At 43.5% G+C, this 25,588-nt stretch overlaps 1 protein-coding gene and 1 pseudogene across 2 annotated transcripts in view; one reads left to right on the forward strand and one right to left on the reverse strand.

The window, feature by feature from the left end:
• Cdkl1 (cyclin dependent kinase like 1) overlaps positions 1-25,588 on the reverse strand; it is a 53,760-nt gene that overhangs the window by 9,221 nt on the left and 18,951 nt on the right. The window contains exons 2-7 of one of the 2 annotated variants that reach the window (XM_010632584.3): positions 24,261-24,288; positions 23,997-24,118; positions 6,390-6,462; positions 3,411-3,501; positions 2,610-2,810; positions 277-359 (exon numbers count right to left, since the gene is read on the reverse strand). In XM_010632584.3, the coding sequence (XP_010630886.1) occupies positions 277-359; positions 2,610-2,810; positions 3,411-3,501; positions 6,390-6,462; positions 23,997-24,118; positions 24,261-24,288 (598 nt within the window). The remainder of the gene's footprint in view (positions 1-276; positions 360-2,609; positions 2,811-3,410; positions 3,502-6,389; positions 6,463-23,996; positions 24,119-24,260; positions 24,289-25,588) is intronic. The other variant, XM_010632585.3, reaches the window with a different exon arrangement.
• Positions 17,606-20,798, forward strand: LOC104867986 (annotated as a pseudogene).

Here is a 25,588-nt window from a genome sequence, read left to right on the forward strand (position 1 = left end):
TCCGAGTTCCCAGGCTCGGCTGATGAGAGTGATAAGGACAGGAGCAGCTAGGGCAGGAGCTCTACATTCCTGTCTGTCAGGCTGGCCACACTCTTATCAGCAGCCTCGAAATTAGCACTGAAGGCCACAGTCTTGCTGCCAATTTGCTCCAATTTTCTTTTTCACTCTGCGATGAAACTTCCAGTGCAGATTAAGCCATGGGGCCTGGAGCAACCGTCTAGCACAACCCAGCTAGCCTGCCCCAGGAGTCCTCTCCGAAATGGCCGGCTCACTCACCATGTCTTCCGGGTCTGGGATTTTCACACCACTGAAGTACTGATTCATGCTGAATACTTGCTGGTGTCTAGGAGTAAGATCCCCTTTGAACAAAAAGAAAGAGGGCAGTAAGGGAGCTTGGCCAGCAAACACTGACCCGTGGCTTTCCTCTGCAGAAGCTGTGTCTGGCTGTGCCTATACCTTACAAGGTGTAGTTTTCTTTAGCAACCAGAAGTGTTCAAGTAACACAGCCCATACTGAGCTCCACCATGGACAACACACTACTAGGTACAGAGCTCATAAGCTCCAGAAACGGAAACCTTTGAGTTTCTTGCCCTCCAGGACTTACAGTGTATTCCAGGAATCCAAATCAAATAACACACACACGCGCACGCGCACACACACACACACACACACACACACACACACACACTAATCCTTTTAAAAAACAACAAAAGTGCAACAGTGTGACCACTGCAAATCAAAACTGTATTAACTGAATCCTGATGAGTGCAGATAAAAATGTACTGGCCTCATACTGAAAGAGAGCCTGACACATAGCAAACAGTAAATATTTAGAAGAAGGAGGGAAGGAAGAGAAGGAGGGAGTTGAGAAAGGAACAGGTCATGGGCAGTTTTCTAGCTAGAAGAAATACATCCCCATACTGGAACCACCTTTACTTGTTTGACCAATTAGCCACTGGTTGGAAATCACATTTCATCTGTTCTGAGGCAATTACAGTGTGGAACACAGAAACAAAAGGAGCATTTCTATATTCCAGGGATCGTGGGAAGCTCACCCCACACATGTTGCAGCTAAAATCGCCCCCGTGTACAATTTTAGGGAGAGTACACCTGAAGTCGTGCTTGGTTCAGAGCCTATAAGGAGATTCCCATGCCCTCCACCAGAGCAGTGGAAAGCAAAACCCCCTGATTGGGGGTCTGTACACGCTGGGGTTCCCAACACAAGGCCATCAAAGTCTAATTCTACTGATTTTAAAACTTTACCTCCCACTTAAAAACAAACAAACAAACAAACTTGCCCCATTTGGGTGAGGTGTCAAGCTATGGCGTCTAACACCTTGCCCAAGGCTCCAGTGGGTAAGCTGGATCATGAACACCATTCCCTGTGCCCTAACAGCCTTTTTCCTTCAGAGCTGAAGGGTGACGCCAGAGGGTGTCCTAGTATCACTGGAGGAAACAGCCAGGGGAGGCTGGGCACTCCGGAAAGGGCCTCAAAGGCCCAGCCTGTGCAGATGCTGGCAGAGGATAAGCAGACACCACACAATCTCACCCTCAGATAGCACACAGCACCCTTGGGAAGATGAAAGGATAGACATGGTGCCGTGGGTGCTGTGAGAGTTTATGGGGAGGGAAAATCCACTTTGAACTGGGATATTTAGGGTGCAGTATCTAAACTCTCTGGCATCTGGAAGGGGCAGTCTCTGCTTGTGCATCTTCTCATCTGTTCCTCACCCTCTATCCCTTCTCCTCCTCTGCCTTTACCATTCCTGTACGGAGTAAGGATATGGGGTGGGGAAGCAGGAGAAGGAAAAACATCAGAAGAACCAGTTTCTCTTCCTGACACATAGAAGACTAAGAATCTTCCTCCACAGAGTCTGGAAGATCCAAACTCATCAGGCAGGCTGGAGGTAAGGACATCCAGACGAAATCTCACATCATAGTACAGGTGGGCCATGCCCAATCTGCAACTCTGAAATCCAAAATGTTCCAAATCTGAACCTTTGACAGCCAATACGACATCACAAGTAGAAGTTCCACACCTGGCCTTATATGGCAGGTTGCAGTCAAAATGCAGGAACACTACAAATACTGTATAAAATTACCTCCAAGATATGTGTATACAGAGTACATGAAACATAAGTGAACTTTATGTCTACACTTGGATCCCTTCCTTAAGGTATCTCATTATGAACATGCAAATTTTCCCAAATCCATAAATTCTAAACTGCAGAAACATTTCTGGTTGCAAGCATTCTGGGTAAGAGATGTTCAACCTGCAAATGAAATAAACCATGATGATATTTCGTCAATTGCTAAGCCCTTGCAGAAATGTAAGTTTCTGTGGTTGCCATGATTATTTTTCAGAGGTCAACTTGATCCATGCTACCCTCAAGAAAGAATCTTACATCTTTTGGACAACTAGTAAATACTAGTAATTGTTAATTATTTTATTAAAACACAAGTGGACACCAGCCATTTCTATGAGGCTTTCAAGTTGCCCTTTCCTAACTGCGAAAGGCCTCAGATGAACTAGAGACTCAGCTCAGGCCTGCACCGATGTGGGTAAAACCAGCCAGCTTCCCAAAAGGTGGGCTGAAAACATTACTTACCCAAGGTTTTCCTGATCAGATAAAGCTGGTCCACATCTGATTTTCCTGGCCAAAGAGGCACTCCTGACAGCAGCTCGGCAAAGACACAGCCAACTGCCCAGACATCTACTGGGGGGCCGTACTGTGTGTCCCCCACCAGCAGTTCCGGAGAGCGGTACCACCTGGTAGCCACATAGTCTGTGTAGTAGTCGCTCGGTCCAGCTGGCCGGTGATGCAACATGGAAAACAGAAAAAGCAGTGGAAGCCTGGAATCCAAACCGGAAATGAAAGGCCTAAGACAAGCTCCGTCCCAACTTGCGGCTTTTCAAAATAACTATTCTCCATCCCGGTTGCATGTCAAAATCACTTGAAATTTAGCATTTTTTAAATGGCTGCCGCTTGGACCACACCCCAGTCCAATTAAATCGGAATCTTTGGAAGGGCTTAGGAGCATCCCTATGGTTTTTGAAAGTTCCCCAGATAATTCTAATTTGCAGCCAAGATTGAAAACTACTTTCTAAAGTAGCACTTCTGAAAAGTATAATTTTAGCAGAAATTGGTAGAAACCAGGAGAGTAATATACTTTTTAATAATCACTTTACTGTGGTATAATTTACATACAGCATACATTTCTAAAACACTGTATGTGTCTACACATTTTCAAATTATAATTACACTACAAAATTCTGTAATTACAGAATTGTAATTTATAGCAAGATTATGCCCTAAATTATAAGAACCAGTTTTCTATAGCATCTAGAACCTTTATTAGATCAAGAACATTTCCATGTTCTACACTTAAAGAACATTTCCCATACTCACTCAAAAGCCGAGCAAATCCAAAGTCACAAAGTTTAATCACTGAATGTTTTGTGATGAGGATATTTTCTGGCTTCACATCTCTATGTATGCACTAGTTGCAAAAATTCAAAACAGAAAGGTTACAGAGGAGCAACTATAAGGCAGAAATAAAACACATGAATATTTAGCAAATATTGGATAAATCATTTGAATCTTTAATTGGCTAGTTGAATAAGAGCAAAACAGCAGCCTAAAACAAATCCAGGACCATACCTATAGCCTGAATCATCCCAAGTCCCAAAGGGGCCAAAAGGATCAAGAAGGGTGAAAGTAGGGTAGCTAGACTTACCAAATACAAATAGAGGACACCCATTTAATTTGAATTTTAGATAAACAATATTTTTTCAGTGCTGGGAATTGAACCCAGGGCCTTGCACGTTAGGCAAATGGTGTACCACTGAGCGCTATATCTCTATGCCCAGGTAAGGTTGAAAGTATAAACACGCAGTATTTGGAACATATCTACCTTTAAAAAGTTTTGCTTGTTTATCTGAACTTCGAATGTAACTGGGAGTCCTGTATTGAGTGTGACAACTATCGGTGAAAGGGAAAAAGTTAAAAGATGAGCCAGGGCTGCATTATCGCTGCAGGAGCTGCTGGTCAGGGCATCAACAGAATTCACAACTGCATTGCTGAACTGAGAAGGGAACAGAGCTGGCCTGGTAAACAGGACAAGCCCTGGGCCTGCTGAGATAAGCTGGGGACAAGAAGGGCGGGAACGAGGAGCGTGCCAAGCCATCTCCCTTCCAGCTCTGACATCTGTCCTGACGAGATAAACAAGAGCCCGGTCCTCCTCTGGGCAGCGTCGCTAGATGTCAGCTCTGTCCCACGACACATCCAGTGAGGCCTCTCAGAGCTGCATCCGCCCCTCAGCTGTGGCTCCTACTCCATAATTTAGACTCGAATCACCTGGCTTCCAGGCCGCAGCCGACATCCCTCAGCAGGGTTATGCTAGAGAGAACGCTGGAGGGTATTCACATGACTTTCTTATGAAATGACGACTTCCTTCGCAAAAAACTCCCAAAGCAACAGCCTAGTAATAATTACATTAAAACCCCAGTTGGGGGCCAGGGATTTAGCTCAGTGGTTCCCCCACCTGCCTAGCAAACACAAGGTCAATCCCTGGTACCAAAACAAAAAAAAAACAAAACAAAAAAAAAAACAAAACCCAAAACCAAACCAAAACAAAAAACCCCAGTTGGGTCACAGCAGTGTTCCGGTTGCTAATAGTTTTCCCTTCTCCCGAGGGGTATCTTTCTGTGACCAGAGGCTTGCTTGGCCTGCACCAGGAAACCCTAGCATTATTCCTGGTTTTCTAGAAAGAAAGAGAGAGAGGACAAAGTTTCTTCTTGGGCCTGGCCAGTTCTCATTCCAAAGGCCCTTCAGGGTGAGAGATCAGCATTAGTGTTTTCCCACAGTATCTTATGGTTCTGGAAAATAGGGGGCAGCAGTGTAAATTGTTTTATTACAATCTATCTGGTTCTCAGCAATTACTGGCTCTTAAGACCTCTACTCTTTCACCACCGGCTTTCAGAATTGCTATAAATGGGTACATCCATGAATATCCTGATGACACATGGTCAGAAGCGCTTGTAAGCAAGAATGCGCTCCCGCTCTGCTCTGGGAATTCCTCGCAAGTTTCCGCACCCTCCCCCATCCGCACACGGAGCCAAGAGAGCATCTGGCGCTCTCCAGGGAACTGCGGTCTGCCTCACATTTGTCTTCAGGGCTCAGATCCTCCCCACCAGGCTCGCTCTCAGGACAGTGCCCACCATCACTGTCAGGGAGTAGAGACAGAAAGCGGCCACTCTGAACTGCTGTATGATGGTGCTCGCTTTTTTTGGCGGGGGGTGGCTGTTCATTTTTGTAGAATGGTGGGGATTGAACCCAGGGCTTCACACATGTAAGGCAAAGGCTCTACAACAGGCTACACCCACAGGCCTGACAAAGATTATAGCATTTAGCCAACAGAGGGTAAGAAGAGGTTCTGGCTACTTCCGCATTTTCTCCTTGTGGGAACACAGCTTCAGGGGAAAAAAAATCATTTGAAATAGAGTACAAGGCAGGGGATTCGTTCAGCCCCCAGCTCCACAGAGCCTGGCAGTTAGTGAAGCGACAGATCGAACTGCAATCATGGCCAAATGAAGCTCTAGCATTGGAATCTGGGTTTGTTTGATTTGGTTTTGGTGTTGGGGACTTAGAAACTTTTATTTTTGGCACTGGGGATGGAACTCTAGTCCTTGCGCTTGTGAGGCAGGTGGTGGAACCACTGAGCTAAAAACCCTGGGCCCTAGAAATTGTTTTGTTTTGTTTTCTGCAGTGCTGGGGCTTGAACCTGGGACCTTGTACATGCTAAGGAAGTGCTCTGCCACTGACCTTTGCCACCGCTCTTGAATGTGGTCTCTGTGAGCAGGGAGTGGGTAGGCTGCCCAGCATGCGTGAAGCCCAGCACCTGGTCAAGGATCCACTGTGTCTCCTACCTGCCCATCCTTGGCCAGGAACACCATCAGGCAGGCTCCTATCTCACCAGAGCAGCACTCTTGCTTTGAGCTTGGGACTCCACCCACTGCAGCCGGCATATTGCAAGGAGACGTGACATCCCCTCCCAACCTCAGAGATTGTGGGAGGTACCAGTCCGATACACACTCCAAGTGAATGGGGTTCTTCTTACCTGACACTTAAGAAGTTTCAAAATACATGACAACTTTCTTTAAATATGTGTGTGTGTGCTTTTTTTTTTTTTTTAATGCATGCTTTATGAAATCTGAGCAAAAAGGATTAGCTTGGTTGGCATTTTGAGCCTCTTATCCCAGCGGGGTTTATTGAGAGCTCAGGTGAAAAGTTACACCTGCAAAAAGCCTGGTATAAACATTATATAAGGCTCCACCTGAGCTCAAGGGAAGCCTCCTGATTTTTTTCAAGGGAGATCATGAGACTTACATTGTGTTTATGGCAAAAATTTACAGCTTGCAGTGTCTGCCAAGTTATACTCTTCACGAGATGTTCTGGTACCCAAAAAAAAAAAAAAAAAAAGAAAATCAGCACAACCACATTCTTTAGCCATGGAATTCAGCTCAAGAAAAGTAAACCAAGATAGGCCTAAGGAGCAAACAGTCCTAGGTGACACAGTCGTCTCACTTGTCCAGCTGTCATTCCGGAAGTCCTGGTGTGAGGAACACGTGACCAGCACACTGCTGAATTTTAGGGACAGCAGCTTTGCAAAAATGCAAACCTCTATTCCTACAAGAGGGGACCATGAAAACCTACAAGGATTTCAACAGAGATCTGTGACCATCTGTCCCACACATATGACCCCACTGGCAATCTGCCTGGAAACTTCAGCTGTGTTCCTGTGAGGAACTTTTGGTTGGTGTCAAGTCAGTTGACGTATAGCACAAGAGATGCTGTTTCACATTATGCACCACAGACACGAACAAAGGGGTAAAAAGAGGATCAAGAGATGGAGGGAAGGGGGAGGCAGGGAGAGAAATGGGATGAAAAAGGGAGTGAGGATGTGTTGTGTACATCCTGCAACTCCCCACAAGGAATATAAACATCACGGACGTTCATGTGAACATCAGTGTATTGCTGCATACATGGACTGATAAAAACATATTGCCTGGCCTCTCTCATATGAGAAACCCAAGGTACAAAGAATTTAAAGAGCAGAATAAAAGAGAAAATGGGAAAGAGGGAGATAGATCTTTAGCAAACGGGAAGGGGATCTAGCGATGGAGGGGAAGGAGGAAAGAGAAGGGAAATAAAAAGAATTAAGACGTATGATGGACCTGGACCAGCTCCCCGCAGTGAGGGAGATTATTACGTATTGCAAACATGCACTGAAACAAAAGATGCTGTTTAGTTTTCATGTTGCTTCAAGCTGATGACTCTGAAGCAAGACTCACCTTCCATGGTGGGGTCGTGGGCTCTCCAGATTCCCAAATCATTTTTTGTTTTGTTTTGTTCTGTTTTTTGGGGAAATGAAGATTTGACTGATGAGAAGGAAGAGGCTTGCATCCCACACAGTGTAACAAGAGGGTGGTCAGTTGCATACCGCTCACAGCTTTCTGCCCGGCCCTCTGCCGCAGCGTCAGTGCCAGCCCTTCTTCCCTGATGAAGCTGCTTGAACGGCGCAAACAGAAACCCCAGCAGGTGCTTTGGGTGAGTTAGAGAAAGGCTCAGAGCGTTTTTGAAAACAGAGGGGAAATAGGTACCAGAGTTGCCCTGATTTTCACAGACCCCCCACTGGATTTCCTATTTTAATGACTCAAACGGTAAGCAAACTACTGTGGTCCTCAGCCAAAACTAACAAGCAAGCGGAGGAGGAAACTGGAATTGTTGTGTTAAAGATGACCACAAAAAGTCACCTCTGTGCTCCCCCGGAGAGGCCACAAGGCCACTGTTGACACAGACCAGACGTTCAGGAAATCCTTTGCAGAAGATCAGAGGACGCAGGGACAGAGTGCACAGCAGGCAGGAAACGGAGAGGCCACTTCCTGGAAGAATAGCGTGGGGTCAGGACGATGTCCTGCCCGGAATCTGGAATCTCCAGATTTCTTGTTCTACTGACATAAGCACATGTGCCAGAAAAACTCATCTGTCAAGATTGAAGGCCTAGGAAATTACAACAATGAAAGGTATATTTTGGGTTACCTCAACTCCACATTTTATCCAGAAAAAATAGAATACACGTTGATTATTCAATGAATTAAGTACTTAATATAAAGTTATCAGTGCTGGGCAACTTTGATCTCTAAGAACATTTCCCAAAATACATATTCAAAAGTCAACTATAAGGGCATCTGCTCAATGCTTTGCTAAAACTTAGCACATTATTACACGATGCTCAAAGGCAGAAACTCTGCACAGCTCACACAGTGCCCCCTTGGGCTGGCCACTCGCTGGACTTCTTCATTACCCAGTTTCTTCTCCAGAATGCCAGAGCCTCACAGCCTTTTAGCTGCCAAAGGCTGAGATGATAATAAGAGCCAGGCGTTCACCATGGGAGAAGAGAGATAGAATATGTTCTGTGGTGTTGGGTTGGAATTGGTGGTGGTGGAGAGACAGGAGAGAAGAGAGGAGAGGAAAGGAGAGAGAGACACAGAGAGACAAAGACAGACAGACAGACAGAAAGACAAGAGCCAAGTGCTGTGCCAGGAGGGTGCTACCTTATATAGCTTGATCCAGAAAGCTTCTCTGATCAACCAGACTTCTAAAATAGTAGCTAAGGCAGTAAGTAGTGGCCAGATTTAGGTCATATTTTAAAACTAGAGCCTTCCTGATTTTCTGAGTGATTGGAAGTGAAAAAGAGGGGAGTCAGAGCTTACTGAACATCCAAAGGATGGAGGGAGTCCTAAATTCAGGAGGAAAGCCGGGCTGGGAATCTAAACCAGAGCAGCACAAGCATATTGAGGGCCTAGGACTCAGAGCTACGTGCGTGGTGAGCACAGAAATGAGCTGCAGCTCAGAGCTAAACTCTGAGGCTCCTTTCCACTCAAAGGTTGGAATGAGGAGCAGGGATCCAGCAGGGAGATGATACTCAGGGTTACGGGGTGACTGAAAAATATGGTGAGAGTTTGAGTTTAAAAACTTATTACAGTAAGACATACTGTCAAGAATGATGGGCTAAGTGTGTTCAAAGCCAAGTGAGTATTTTGAAGGAGATTAATGACAATGTGTCTTTTACTGTAATACATTTAAAAATTTAAACACTGAAGTAGGGAGATAGATTTTTGTCAAGTGGGAGGGGATCAAGAAATGGAAGGAGGTGAGAAAAGGAACTAAGGTGTGTCATGTGCATGTGCCACCTCTACTTAAGGAATGTAAACATATGGACTGCAAACAGGACTAATAAGAAAGAATAAATTTTCAGTGTATCGTCCGGCTACACCAAGTTGATCAACTGTTTATTGCAACGTCTGTCAGTGAAAACATCACAGCGTGTCCTCACACTGTACTCACTGGATCTGGCACTGTGCAACTTCTGGCTCTGCCCCAAAGTCAAAACGACCATGAAAGGCAAACATTTTGATTCAGTCCAGGACACTGAGGCAGCTACAACCAGCACAACTAAAGACATGCATGAAAGAGGACTTGCAGAACTGCTTCAGAAAGTGACAAGAACAATGGGATAAGTGTGTTCAAAGCAAGGGAGAGTATTACAGAGGTTAACGACAATGTGTCTTTTACTATAACACAATTTTAAAATGTAAATGTTCACTGTGTTTTCTGATCACACCTCATACACTTTCACAGAAACGATGGAAGACAGTGCTTCAATGGGCTTTTGAATTAAGGCGATGGATGAATGAGTCCATTTTACTGCATTCTGTCCCTCAAACCTACATTGAAAACAGTTTTCTAAAGCCAAAAGCCCAAAAGTCAGAGATAACAGCAACACATTTTGGCATCTAGAAAGCAGCTGAATGACAAGAAAGTTAGAGACCAAAGCAACAGAAAGGAGCAAATTACAGAAACAGAAATTATTGAAAATGAAGACAATATTTTTAAAAATCATTAATATCTTCAGAGAGAGAAGGAAAGCTGTTGCACCCACAAAATAATAATAGCACAGTATAAGTCAAAGAGTACAATAGCCAAACAATCTGTAGAAGAGCTAAAAATATAAAATAAGAATGGAAAATTACTCACAAAACAATTACAATTTTTTTCTCAGACAGAAACAGCCCACCCAGTACCAGCGGAATGGATGAAAAACAAAGATGATTTTCATAATCCAAAAGAGTGACAACAAAGAGATTTCTCAAAGCTTTTATAGATAAAAAATAAATAGAAATATACAAGGAGCAGAAAATAGAATGGCATCAGACATAGCAGAGAAGACAGAAGGCACTAAAACTATGCCTTGAAAATTTTGAAGGAATCTTGTCAACCCAAACCAAATTAACCCATACTCAAACATTGTTTTTCAGGAAGCCCTTGGAGAATGCACTCCATCAGAAAGGAATAACAACCTATCAAAAAAGATAACAGATGACAGGGAAAACAGGAAACCCAACAAAGAGAAACAATGGTATCTCTAGGAAGATGGCTTCCTTAGTTCACTTAATTGTCACTGAGACAAAATTCCTGACACCCACAACCTAACGAAAGAGAGCTTTATATTGGTTCACAGCTTCAGTGGGTTCAGTCCATGGTCAGCTAACTCTAGGGCAGAAACAGCATGGTGGAAGGACACAGTGGAGGAATGCTTCTCATCCCTTGGTCACCACAAGCAGAGAGAGAGAGAGAGAGAGAGAGAGAGAGAGAGAGAAAAGAAGCACAAGGGAAAGAATACACCCTTCCTTCCGGGTCATGTCCCCAATGACCTACCTCCAACCAGGCCTCATCTCCTAATAGCACATTCACCTATGAACTCATCAGTGACAAATCCATTGGTGAGTTTAGCACCCAGTCACCTTCCAAACACATGAGACTCTTGGGAAGCGTTTGAGATCTAAACCACAACAGTGATGAAAAGAGATGGCAGAATGTTGCATTCCAAGCCTGGAAAACCACCAGTCAAGATTGGAACAGTGTGATTCAAGAGCTAGGCATGTCAAAAGATGTCATCATCATGCCCTCTAGTTTATAATATCTTAAGTAATGTGAAAATATGCAACAGACAGACTTAAAAGCTTTCAAAAAGTCTGGGTGACTGGCTAGATCTTCCAAGCTAAAGCAGATATTGTTAAAGCTGTAGTCTACGGTGGCGAGGCTAAGGAATTCACTTTACTCTATGTTTTGGTTCCACAATGGTGGTAACATGGTGGTGTGCTAGGCTCTGGGGCAGACAGAGGAAGGATTGGAAGAGTGATGAAAGGAAGGAGGTCAATTCCTTCTCATTCTTCACTGCCTTCAAGAGTCTCACTGAGATTCTCATTCCAATTCAGGTTCTTCCTGCAAAATAATCACACACAAGCTCAGACTTAACCTCTGAGGGAAAAAGGGATGAACCTGGATCTGGTTATCTTCCGCCATGGAAACAAGTGATTGAAGTCTAGACAAGTCACGTCCTCTTCCTTTTCACAGTGCTCAGGAGCTGGCAATCCAGCCTGGGTCTCTTGGTCTCCCAGCCAGCTGGGCTTGGTCTGGTGCAATTTGTACTCCTGCAGCTGTCAGCTCTCAACATCTAGAATGGGGTTCTCAGCAAGGTCCTGAGCATCAAGTAAGGACACCCCCTTTCTTGTCCCGAGCCAAGATGGGACAGGGACTCAGGAAGGCATATCCTCCTTCCATGAGTTGTCAGGGTGTTTTCCTTCAGGTCTTCACTGCAGTTATCTTATTGAAAGCTACAACTGAACTGGGTATCGGGGCACACACCTGTAATCCAGCACTCTGGGCAACTGAAGCAGGAGGGTTAGAAGTTTAGCAAATTAGTGATACCCTGTCTCAAAATAAATAAGTAGGTAAATAAATAAAAGTACTGGGAATATAGTCCTGGTTTCAGTTCCTAGTACAGTATAGCCAAGAAAGAAAGAAAGAAAAAAAGAAAAACTAGTTATCCCTCTGCAGAGATTCTCCTCTTAGAAAGGCTGGAATGGAATCCATCTCCTACCAATGGCAAGATGTGGAAGACAGCACACTCCTGAGTCCTCCCCCAGTGTGAGCTCACTGCATGCTTTCTGCCCGCTGTGAGAACTTTGTTTTAAATACCACCACCACCACCACCCCTCACATAACTGCTGGGCTCCAAGGAGACGGGGGCAGGATCACTAGAAGTGCCTATAGTCTGGATTTCTGTGTGGCTGTACCATCTTCTTAACCAATAGAGGCAGATGTACTTGGCCAAAGGAATTAAGTAAACCCAGAAAGAGGAAGACAGGAAACCAGAAAGTAATGAATCCAACCATGGAGAAACAAAGAAGGAATTCCAAGCATGACAGCCAAGAGAAATCCCAGAAAGACTGCTGGGCAGCAGGCCTTGAGGAAAAGCCAGGCCCAGGGAAAGGGGACCTAAAGGCAGGATGTCACCAAGAAAAAACAATGGAACAATGGCACTAACAGAATACCTGATGTGATTACCCTATGGAAAACTATCTTGAGAGGATGTTTAAAAGGACAGGAAAAAATAGCAAAAGGATTAAAGAATGTTGAGCAAATTTTTAAAAAATTAACTTCTTTATTTTGTGGTACTGGGAATTGAACTCAGGGCCTTCACATGGAGCTATATCCCCATCCCTTTTGATTTTTTATTTGAGACACAATCTTGCTAAATTGCTCAATTGCCCAGGCTGGGCTTGAATTTACAATCCTCCTGCCTCAACCCCCCACAGTGCTGGGATTACAGGTGTGAGTTGCGACACCCAGTTAATGCTAAGCAAATTTTCAAAGCCAAATAGTCATGAAGAAAATAGTACAAAAGGAAGCCATAGTATAGGATAATGCTGGAGTACTCAGTAATATTTGCACAGGCCTTGTTATGGTCTAGACCTAGGATGGCTCCCGAAAGGCTCATGTGTTCAGAGGTTGGACTTGGGGAAGGTGAATGGATCGAGGGTGCTGTGTTCACCTGCGGAAAAGTTCAGGGCTGAATGTGCTGTTAGAAGGCAGAGCCTGGACAGAGGATTTGGGCCCCTGGGGGTACGGCGTGGAAGGGTCTGTCTCCATTTGTGGCTCTTCTCTTTGCTCTCTGCTACCTGGCAGCCACACGTCAGCAGCTTTCCTCCACAAGGCCCTTCTGCCATGCCTTCCGTCCTGCCTTGGAGGCAGCTCACTATGGACTCTAAAAAACCACAAACCAAAACAAGCCTCTCCTCCTTTAAATTGTGGGTGGAGGGTATTTCGTCCCAGCATTCAAGCATAGTAACAGGAATAGCAAATATTGAACTAATAAAAATTCAATATAATTATTTGGGAGATTAGGGTAGGGAAGCAAAGAGGGTACCAGTTTAAGAGAGCTAAATCCTCATGTCAAAATAGTTATTTGTAGAAAAATTTTATAGTGGAATCATTTATCAGACTGGACAATAAATACAACTTCAGTATTTCATGATGGAGGAACAATGAGATATAACATAATTTGGTGTCATATTTTATAGCCTTCAATAATAGACCTAAATACTATATTTCAATATAGAAAGGCAAATGAAAGAATATCAGTGAAGGAACGAACTGATCACGGAACAGAGAGCTCGGTTCTCTGCTTTCTCCCTGGCCGCCAGGCTTACAGGCAGACACCAAGACGGTATCCATTTCACAGCAGCAGGTGAGCAATAAACAAATGAACTAGCCTGATACAGAAAACCACAGTGCCAACTTTTTCACTCGTGTGCAAATCCTGGTACCAGCTTACTCACTCTTTGTAGGCAATTTCCTAAGGAAAGTCAAGTTATAATCTGTGTGGTGAACAAAGAACTGGGATGAGGGAGAACAGACAATATGACTGGTTTTGTCTTAAGCTATAAAATACTTTAGCTGCATCCATTCCCACATTAGGAGGCCCTGTCATTAGACAAGACATCTCCTACCAGCCACATGTTACAAGCTGGCAATTCTTCTGTTTCTTTACAGTTGCTTTACAAATCTCTGCCCAATGTATTGTGTGTTGATTTCTGTGATATAACATGTATGTATGGTTCCAGGATCATCACTACCTCCCTAAAGCAGATCATACAGAGTCTCATATTCCTCCATCTTTCTGTCTTGGATCTGGCAGAAAGAAATCCTCTGATCATAAGACCGCCCCCCTCGATCCAGAGGGGGTCCTGTCCCATACCTTAGAAGAAGGGATGCAGCACAGAGAGGCCACAAAGAATCTGAACAGACAGGTCTTGCTGGGTTCCTCATCCAGTCTGTTAGCACTTATGCTTATGCAATTAAGTTTCCATAAAAACCCAGAAGGGCAGGGTTTAGAAACCTTTCGGATAGCTGAACCCCAGAGTTCCTGAAAGGTGCCACCAGGACAGGGCACCAGAACAATTTGCCCTGTGCAGCTCTTCATTTGTTTCTGTGCTGATTAATCTCATCTGTCAGCTTGACTGGATGAGACTCCTGGTTAGATCATGGGGTGCCACACTTGTGAGTGGATTCATCCCCTGATTTTCATAGCTGAATGGGCTGATAGGAGGCGGGTCATTGGGGCGGTGCCTTTGGAAGGGAAATCTCTCTCCTCTGCCCTTCCCTGGGCTCTGCTCCCCAGGTACCACGAAATGCTTCAGTGTGGCACCAACACACCCTTCCACCATGAGGTTCAGCCTCACCTCAGACCCACAACAACAGAATCAGGCAACCATGGACTGAATCTTCTGAAACTGTGAGCCCAAACAAACCTTTCCCCCTTTAAGTTGTGTATGTCAGGCATCTTGTCCCAACAATGAGAACTTTAACTAGTACAGCTCCTTGTAGTATTCTTACAATAAATCAGCTAAAGTGAGCATTTCCATGAGTGCTGTGTATCACTGGGGCGAATTAAAGCCAAGGCAGTACTTGTGGAAACCCTGTATTACAGCCAGTTCGTCAGAGGCACAGGTGAAACACCCAGGGGTTTGACTGGCATCTGAAGTGTGGGGTGGGGAGCCCTTAACGTGTGGGATCTGATGCTGTCTCTAGGTGGATAGTGTCACAACCAAATTGGATTAGGGGACACCCAGCTGATGTTCACTGAAGAACCAGGTGCTTGCTTGCTTTCTGGTGGGGAGAAATCTCACAGCTTTCGGGGTCACAGAGGTCTTCTGTGTCAACTGTGGTGAGAGAGTAGAGGAAAACAGGCACTTTGTCTTTCCTGGCAACATGCAATTTCACAAAGCAATTCTCTAAGAGCACTCTTTGTCTCTCCTCCCCAAGGTTTTGGGGCAAGCTGTGCCACGAACCTTATGTTCTAGTAAACAACTCCTGCAGGAAGGCAAAGAGATCAAACTGAAGTAGGAGATGGAGAGATGATGAAGAAAGAGTAGGGGTCTCTTCCCAGCATCCTCACCCACGGAGGGCATCCTTTTCCACTGCTGTTCTCTTTTTGGGACTCTGATTGTCAAGCAATCGACACTCACCAAGACTTCATCCCTACACAAGTCTACAAGAAAGATGGGGAATCGAGGGAGCGGCTGGCCAAACTCCTAATAAAATAAAACGTTCTTAGGACTCTGTCCCAAAGAAATATTTATGAAGTGGTCATCCACTGTAGCCTTGCTAGTGATAAAAATAGGAAACAATCTACTTATCAATAGGAGTCTTAATAAAGATGCTCGGTATAGCCACACAATGGAATTCTACGCTGCCATTTTAAAAGCATCCAAGTAGATAAGTGTGGATAGGGAGACAGCTCCAGAGTACACAAAAAATACGCAGGACAGTATATAGAGCACAGAAGAAATAATTTCTCAAGCTGTTAATTTTATTTCTGTATGTTTTTGTATTGCTTGAAAAACGTGTGATGACAGAATATTTAACATTAAATCGAAAAAAGAGTAGTAAAAGTTCTGGAATTCGTTTGCCAGAGACTGATACTTGTGGAATACACTTTATCCACCCAATATGCTTTGAACAAGCTACATTAGACTCAGAGAAAGACTGAAAGACTGGTAGTAATGGAGTCCATGCAGAAAGAATAAATATTGTGTCTGGCTGCACTTGCGTGGAAACATAAGGAGAGATCACCTAAACTACAAGCACTTGTGAAAGTCTGACACAGGGGAGACCGGTTTTTTATAGCGTAACAGGGACAAAGCATATGACATCCTACTGATGATAAGGAAAGGTAACATATTTGGAGAAAAACAATCATGAACACAATACTGGGAATTTTAAAAGATGTGTATTCATGTCACTGTAGCAGGACAATGCTCTCTTGCTATCTTGTGGTATAAACATGGTAAGAACAGGCATGATTGTTAATGGTGCCACTGTGATTCACTGTAAAGCTGTACCATAATTTACTTAACCAATCCTTATTATTGAACTTCCTGGTTGTTTCCAGTTTTTTTTGTTTTTTGTTTTTTTCATTTAAAAACAAATCTTGAAGGGCCAGGGATTTAGCTCAGTGGTTCTGGCACCTGCTTCTTAAGCGCAAGGACCCAAGTTCGATCCCTGGTACAAAAAAATAAAAACAAGGGGCCGGGGATTTAGCTCAGCGGTTCTGTGGCCTGCCTTGCAAGCGCAAGGACCGGAGTTCAATCCCTGGTACCAAAATAAGTAAATAAATAAATAAATAAAAACAAATCTTGAACAATAAATACTTTTGAGCTGGGTATGGTGGCTTATGCCTGCGATCCCACCACTCTAGGAGGCTGAGGCAAAAAGATCACAAATTTAAGGCCAGCCTGGACAACTTAGCCACTTAGCAATACCTTCTCAAAATTAAAAATTTAGATCAAAAAGGGCTGGAGATGTAGCTCAGAGCAAAGGCCCTAGGTTTGATCCCCAGCACTACAAAATAAGGAAACAAAGCAAAGACAACAAATACTTTTGTAACTAACTCTCTTTTGTACAGACTCTGTTTTCCCAAGGAAAATCACTGAAAAAAGAATTGCTGGGTTTAGGATGATGCCTCTGAGGTTTTGCTACATGTTGCCAAATCTCCCTCTGGACAGAGGGCTGCAGCAGTGTACTTAGAACTTCCTCTAACAACCCTGGGCTTCAGAATTTTTACATCAAAGTCACTATATTTAAATGACAGTAAAAACATTGTTGCAATGACCCTTCTCTGAAATCATTTTGTAAGTGTAAGTTTCTTGGTTTGCTCATTGGGTGAGGCCATGCCACAGGCCCGGGTGTATAGTACCAGGCGGTAAAGCATTCTGCAGGAAGGTATTCACAGGAAGGTTCCACAAGAGGATGGCCCAGCTCTTGCCCAGAGGCGTTTAGAGCTTCCTGGGCAAGTGGATTGTGTGACGTAAACAAGACATCCCAGGCAGTCCAGACTGCTGCCTCTCCTCTACAGCATTTTAATATATTTAGTATAATGAAAAATGACTTCTATGTTTAAAACAAAGCAAATATCATTAAGCTTTAAAATAAATATATATGGTCTGGTTAAGAATAAATCTTAGTGGCCAGGGATTTAGCTCAGTGGTGCCACCACCTGCCTTGCAAGCACAAGGTCCCGAGTTCAATCCCTCGTACCGGGGGGGGGGAAAAAAAAAAAAAAAAAAGAGAATAAATCTTAGGGGGTCAGGGATTTAGCTCAGTGGTTCTGCCGCCTGTCTCACAAGTACAATGACCTGAGTTCGATCCCCGGTATCAAAATAAATAAATAATAATCAGGTCCATCAGAAGTGAACCAGGCCCACTAGGTGGGAAACCCCAGTCGGGTGTTGAGATGAAATAAAAAAGAATAAAAATACGGACAAGCATGGAAAGTGAGGACACAAAGAAAATACAAGAAATGAAGACTGACTTGAACTTATTATTGGAGTGTCTGAAGTATCAACTGGACAACCCTTTCTCAGAAAAAAGAAATTTGGTCACTACTCAATGTGCCAGTTAAACAGTGATGCAAGTGTTCATTTTCAGGAAATTGGTGGTTTGATGTTTATAAAAAATCTTGCAAAGTCAAGTGAGCACGGCATGGTTTAAAAAGAGAAGCTTTATTTATGTTAGGAGCTGTTGCAGAAGAAAATGTTTACCGTCTGCAAAGTTTGTATATTTCACAATTAACTTTGTTCTTATCTAATGATGACTCAAACACAAATTTGGAAGGAATGTCTCTGTTATTTTGGTTCTGGTTTCAGATAATTGCAGTGGACAAACACTTGTGAGAGAAACAGGTCGTGGTTGTATTACAGTTTTGTCACAGTTGTCCAGGACGTTTTTTCAAATTATGAGTTCAATTTGTCAGACAAAAATGTTTTCCAGAGGTATCAGTTGCAGTCTTCAGTATCCATTACTCCAATGTGTCTGTGTCAACAATTCTCAAAATGATGAGAATCAAATGTTTTGCTTTTCAAATTTTCCACATGCTAATGATTGGCTAATAAATTGCACGAAAGCTGAGCTAATTCACCCTATTTGCCCATTTACTGGACTTACTCTTACAAATAACACATATGTTCAGGAATACTTTATATCCGCACTGCACATATTGTCTCAAGTTCTTGAACAACTGGAATCTGACGGACTGGAGACTCCTTTCAGTGCTAAGCTTGCCACAGTGGTTAACAAAGACAATAATCTTAGTTTTGGGGTAGTGTTATCCAAGAATTGCATTTTTTAGGACTTCTGGTAATACTGCCTCCATGAGAGTCTGGATTCAGGAGAAAAATTTAGCATCATTCTTGCTCTTGGTCATCGCACAGAGGATTGTGAGGAAAATAAGTACGACCTTTTTAAAAGGATGGCAGAGTGGTGAGCATCAGAGAAAGAGCTTCTCCGAGATTTGGTGTCCTGACACTGGACTATAGTAGCACAAGGGAGAAGAGGAGGGAAGTGGGTCCCTGGGACCCAAGAGGGATCTGAGGTGAGAACTGAAGTCTGTAGGGAGAGTGGAGAGAGACTTTAAGGAAGAGGAGGGGCGTAACAAGCAGCGCACTCTCCCAGAGCCTGGACTCTCTGAGAGGGTGAGGCCGAAGCTGCAGATACACAGTGACTGCCCCAGAGGCCTCCAGAGAAACACCAGTGGAACGGAGCGGTGGACACACTGGACTGGAGTGGCCGGCGAGTTATCCAGGCTCAGACCTCGCCCAGGAGAGGCTGGTAGCCATCTCAGAGGGCATGCAGCTGAGCTTGTAACTCAGAACAGCTGCAGGCAGACTCTATCTAGCGGCTCCCAGTGCCTCCGAGCGGGAGCTGAGTTCAAGTCAGCAGGAGGTCAGGGAGCAGAGTTCAAGCGAGCAGGAGGCACATCGACTATTGGAAACTCAAGGAATCTTGTTCCAGCTTCATAGGCCTGAACTTCAGAGGAACCAACAGGGCAGGCTGGCTGGGGTTATCCACTACCCCACTGGGAAGCTGTAGCTAGCTTGCCAGGATTAATCAATTTGGCTCTGGACTCTGCTTGCCCATACTGCCGACTACTGACAGCGGAGACACACCTTGAATTGGATGTTTGGGTTTTCTTTTTAAAATCTTTTTTCTTTTTTTCCTCCTCTCTAGTTCTTGTTTTGTTTTGATTTTTCTTGATTGTTTGAACACAGTTTCTAGTTTTTCGTTATTGTTGTTCTGTTCCTGTTTTTAAATTTTCCTTTTCTTTCTCACCTGTCTTCTTCACCAGTTTCCTAAAGTTTGTCCTCCAGCCTTGCTTCTGATCTCTTCCTCTTCTATTTCTGTTTTTTAGCCCCTAACCTCTTTAGATCTTCTCCCCTAAGGGTAAAAATGCCATACGGAGGGCTACAGTTTGTCATTTTCTAGGCTGTATTTGATGCTATTGATATTGTTGATTGTGCTACTTTAGCCAAGGGGACATAATTGTGCTACTTGGCTGTTACTCCTGGTATACTGAAAACAATGGACTTCCATTCACGATACAGGCCTTAACTGAATCTCAGAATGAGGAACTAAACAAAGCTGCCACTTGTGTGCTTTATAACTGCAAAAAGATAACTGAGAAATTATCTTTAAGCCTAGGAGAGTATTCGTTTGATGAAAATGAACAGAATGATTAAAGAACATAAATGTGAAAGAAAAGAATCTTGAAGAGCACTGGAAAACAGCAAAGGAAATCCTGCACAGAATAGACCTGCTTGAAAGAGAAGAAAATGAGGAAAATAGAAGAATATTTCATCCATGAAAGTAAATATTCAGGATATACTGAAACATCTCTATGCAGATACTGTTGGAAGTACCACAGCAGAAAACAAGGATAAAAGCCAACCTAGACAACTCCAGAGCTATAAGTCTCATGGGGTCATTTCTAAGGCTTACGCAAATGATAACCAAACAAAAACCCTGTTAAAGAATGCAGATCCAGTTAATGAATGCTATATGGACAGTGGACAAAATAAACTTTGCATAAAGCCACTTGGAGGTGTGATCAAAACCTACATGAAGAAACGACTTTGAACAAAAAGAATTTTCTTTCTCAATCAAGTGACCATGCTTTTAAACATCCAACTCTCCTTGTCAAGAATAGAAAGAAGCAGTTACCAGAAACAGATCCATTTACATTATGTTTGGACATAATAAAAGAAATTGTCAATTTTCTAGCAACTGACAATTGTTCCAAAATGTTGAATTATAGATGCTCGAGTTGCACAGCAGTAGGAAAACCCCTGAATAGCTGAAAATTTACCAAGCCCTTGCACTCTTGCCCTTACCAATGTGATCATCACAAAGTCACTGTGGAAGTTGAAGATAGATATAAAAATGAACTAAGGAAATCACTTATCTGTAGCAAAAGTAGTTAATTCAGCAGCTTTATAATTATGTCTATACCTTGTGAACTATCAGTATTAACTACATTAAAAACTAGTAGTCAAATTTTTAAAAAAAGCTACAGGTACATCAGTTGCCCATGAGCTAGCATAACAATCAACAAGTGGGATGTCTTCTTATTAAAAAGCTTCTGTACAGCAAGAAAAACAAAGTGTGAAGAGATACTTCATGTGTGAAGTGTGAAGAGATAACCCACAATGTGGGAAAAACTTTTCACCAGCTGTTCCTCAGACAAAGGCCTACTATCTAGAATATATAAAGAACTTAAATAAAAATCAGACCCCCAAATTTAAAGACCCAATCCAAAAATGGGCATCTAAAATGAACAGACATTTTTTCAGAAAAAGAAGTAGAAATAGCAAATAAACACATGAAAAAATGTTCAACATCACTGGTCATTTGAGAAATGCAAATGAAAACAATGCTGAGATCCACCTCACTGCAGAAAGGATGGCTGCTATCATGAAATCAACCAACAACAAATGCTGGCGGGGCTGTGGGGAAAGAGGAATCCTGCTCCACTGCTGGTGGGAGTGGAGACTGGTGTGACCACTGTAGAAAGCAGTATGGAGATTCCTCAAAGAACAAGGATTAGAGTCCCATTTGACCCAGCTCTTCCCCTGCTGGGTATCCTCCCAAAGAATTAAAAGAATCATACCATAGTGATATATGTGCACCCATGTTCATAGTAGCACAATTTGGGATAGCTAAAACTTGGAAGCAGCCCAGTTGACCATCAGTAGGAGACTGGATAAAGAAAATGTGATTTTTTAATAAAATGGAATAAAAAGGATAAATTAGGGAAGTTTATAGCTAACTGGATGCACCCTGAGGCAATACTCTTAAATAATATAAATGGGACACACGTGTAAACATCGAATAGTTTCTCTAGTGTAACTAGAAACTGCAAGTGTAAATAAGGACTAAAAGGTCTAATAGATAATGTGAAATAGGAGGAAAAGGGACAAAGAGGAAAGGGAAATGGGAGAGGTAGTAGAAAGGAAAGAAGGAAATGGAATCAATAAGAGAAAATGAAAAATAATGAAAACAAAGTCTTTGTAGGGAGGGAGGGAGGGAGGTATTGAAGGGAGGGCAGGGGAATGGGAAAAAATAAGAACCAAGAGTGATTATGTAAAGGTACAAATTTCCAATAATGAATGTCATTATATTGTATACATTAAATGTACCAATAAAATTCATAAAAGTTTTTTAAAAAGCTACAGTTACAAATTCCCAGTGATAAATGTGATCATAATATATATCTAAAATGTACCAATAAATTTAATGTATTTAAAAAAAAAAAGAATAATCTTAGCCAGGCATGGCAGCATGTGCCTATGATCACAGCACTCAGGAGGTAGAGGCAGGAGGACTGCCTCAAGATCAAGGCCAGCCTGGACTACATAACAAGATCTTGTGTGGGGGAAAAACAAAAAAGAATAAATCTCATGGTGGTATGTATCTGTGACCTCCGCTACTTGGGAAGCTGAGACAAGAGATTCCAAGCTCAAGGCCAGTGTGGGCATCATAGCAAGATCCTGTCTTTTATAAAGTTAAAAAAAAAAAAAGGGATAGGGATCTAGCACAGGGGTAGTTTGCTTGCATAGCATGTGTAAGTCCTGTTACTAGGTTTGATCCTCGGTAGCAAGAAAAAATAATCTTAGTTTTCAAACTTGTTCATTTAATAGTGTTCCGTAAGTAATCTTATATTTGACAAACCATGCATTTTTCTCCTTTCAAAATGAGGTTATTTGTAATTAATCACACATCTATCTATCTATTGTTCATTCCCTTCTCTAACCCACTTCCATATAAAAACATTTTCTGTTTCCTGGAACACATAATATATTTTAGGCAGCAGACTCTAAAAAAAAAACAAAATCTACTTTCAAAACTCTGAGCACTTATTATCCTGTCCTTTCCTTCTGCCCAAACTATATGCCAAACACTAACTCCCAATTGCTTTGGACTTCAGAATCCCTGTCCCAAAGCCACTTAACCTAACATGATTAATACCTCCTGTAATGATTAATATCTGCCTTTAACACCTCCCTCCTACCTCACCACTGCAAGTAACTACAATAATAAGTTTCACCAGAGTCACCGCAAGCTGTCAAAAGGGCAGACACGAACATGGGAAATGCTCTCTCCTTTGAACACATAATCTCTCTGTGCCAACGGCTTTTGGAAGGGCGGTGCCTGTTTTCTTGGCTCTCTGACCGTGTAAGTTGACCTGGAACACAAAACGCTTGTCCCACGGTCACTGACAAAGCGTGAGCTGCTGTAATCCCACTCTCCGCGAAATCATGGTGGACCTTCTGCGGCCAGCACTGCGAGCTTGAACAAGGCCCTGGCTAGGAGAGCCCCTGGCAGCCGGGGAAGCCTGCTTACTGTTTGTGAGGAGGGACGGACAGGGCACCGTCCGTGTCTCTACGCACGAGGCACCCTTCCTACGTCCCCAGCCACAGCGGGGCTCCTGGAGCAGAGCAGGAGGAGCAGACGCGAGGTCCTGCGTCCCACTCACATTCTCTAAACTGTCTTCCCCTTTCTGTTGTATTTTGCATTTTTCCCTTCCTCTTTCTAGTCCATGCCTCACATATAGCTTCCAAAACCCACGTGTAAGTGAAGCTTATCTGCAAGGCAGAATGAAGCCAACACAGAGAGAGAAGGTGTGTGAGAGAGAGGTGTGACAAGATCGGTGGGACCCCAGCCACCCCGTCTTTCCCAGTTATAGCCAATCACATATTCCTTTCCCATCTACACTTAGCAAGTTGGGTAACCAAAGACATCCTAAGAAGCACACGAGACCCCCACACTGCTTGAGATAAAATAGTATGTTTGTCTTATTTCAGCCATAGACTTCCCATTCCTGTTGTCTTTGGACTCCCCCTTTTAAAGGCCACCCCGTTACACTACCCCAGCCAGGCATGGAACAGTCAATCACCTTGCCTTTCTTCTTCGGAGACTGAGCTTCTGTGTGGAGATAATGTACTAAGAAAATCCAGGTCCATCCACAAGGCCATTGCTGGGTTGTCATGAAAATGACTACTTCTATCCCTTTCACAGCACTGGGGGGTGGTAATTTATCTGTTATCAACCAGGCAGCAGAGCAGGCTGCAAAAGCAAACCCAGGCTGTACTTACCTAGCCTTAGAGAGTCACTGCTACTCCCCCTCATCAGTCTCATGGTGCTGTTGTTTGGCTGGCTTTGGTTGGGAAGGGAGGCAGGGGATGGATCACTCACCCTCTCCGGTATCTGTCCAGCTCATGCAGCACCGTGTGGTCACAATACTCAAACACCAGGTGCAGCCTCCGCTTTCTCCTGAAGACCTCCAGCAGGTTGACCAGGTTGGGGTGCTTGAGTTGCTGCAAACCCCAAAAGGCAAGGTGCTAAGTCTCAGCAGGGGAAGACAGTTTTCTCTAAATTTTGTCCCACACAAAGAAAGCCGTTTTCCTGTGCAAGGTTCATTTCTTGGCTCGAAGAAGGCTGTCACGAGCTTTATCTTACCTGTCTTTCTGGGCTCTTTGTCAATAGCCTGCAAGTGAAAAATAATTATAACCTAGGTAGTTGGCGAACACAAAGAATTTGGAAAAGAAAAAGGCTGGTAAAGAAAAGAGGATGAAGAGAGAAGGGAGATTACAAGTCAACACAAACTCAGCTTTCAAGGTGCGGATCAAATGTCCTTTCTTGGGTCTCCCTGGATTTCCCCAGACCAGTTTGGTGCCCGGGGTGTCTCCAAGTCCCCCTGAAGTCTGTCATTTTCACAATCACTAAATCATTCTAAACAGTAAGTAATAAGCAATCCTTAGTAATTATTGTACCATTCGCTGTTTGACGGCTTTAGGTGTCCACAGATACCTACAGAGACATAAATAAATCCAAGAGGATATAAGCACCATGGCACCCGGCCTGTGTTCTCTGTTGTGCCTCCAGAGCTGGCTTTGTGCATAGCATAGCAGGCTTTCCATAATGACATGTGACTGAGGAGGAGACAGGATTCCAAGGCTCTCGGCACACTTCGGAACAGGCCGCTGAGGAAGGCCGCCCGATGGGATGTGCTGAGAAGTGGCATTAGAAGAGGGCAGAAATGGATGCTGGCTGGGCTGAGACAAATCTCATACTGGGCTTCCTGGCCATGCTGTACTCAGTCCTATCAGAAACACTGCCACTGCGCACTGACCTCGCTTGTTCTGAAGAAGAAAGACTTGTACTAAGGAAGACAAAAACTCATAGGAAAATACAACCGCAGATTTTCTTTCTGCAGTGCCTATTCTTGTTTTACTCACCTCCTAAATCGCCACTAATGTCCATTTTATTCATTTCATTATTTTAACGGTACTCTGCTCCCCTTTTCCCAAATATTCTCTGATAGTATCACCAAATAATTTTCCATTCAGAAGTTGCCTCACCATATTACCCTCTCCCTTACTTTAACAATTGTACTAAATGCATCCAGCATAAAACTTACCACCTTAACCATTTTTTAAAAGTGCAGTTCAGGGATACCAAGTGTATCCATAGTGTACAACTATAACCACATCCATCTCCAGAACTCTTTTCATTTGCAAAACTGAAACTCTGTGCCCCTTACACAACGCGCCCCCCAGCTTCCTCTCCATTCACTGGCAGCCACCATTCTACTTTTGATACCTGTGACTTTTCTTTTCCTTTTTATTTATTTATTTATTTTGAGACAGGGTCTTGCTATGCAGTCCAGGCTGGCCTCGAACTCACTGTGTAGCCCAGGCTGGCCTCAAACTAGGGGCGATCGTCCTGCCTCAGCCTCCCAAGTGCAGGGATCACAGGTATTCACCACGATGCCCAGGTCTTTTTTT

Source organism: Fukomys damarensis, unplaced genomic scaffold, assembly GCF_012274545.1.
Source record: "Fukomys damarensis isolate Sample0158 unplaced genomic scaffold, DMR_v1.0_HiC HiC_scaffold_17, whole genome shotgun sequence".
Taxonomy (NCBI): Eukaryota; Metazoa; Chordata; class Mammalia; order Rodentia; family Bathyergidae; genus Fukomys; species Fukomys damarensis.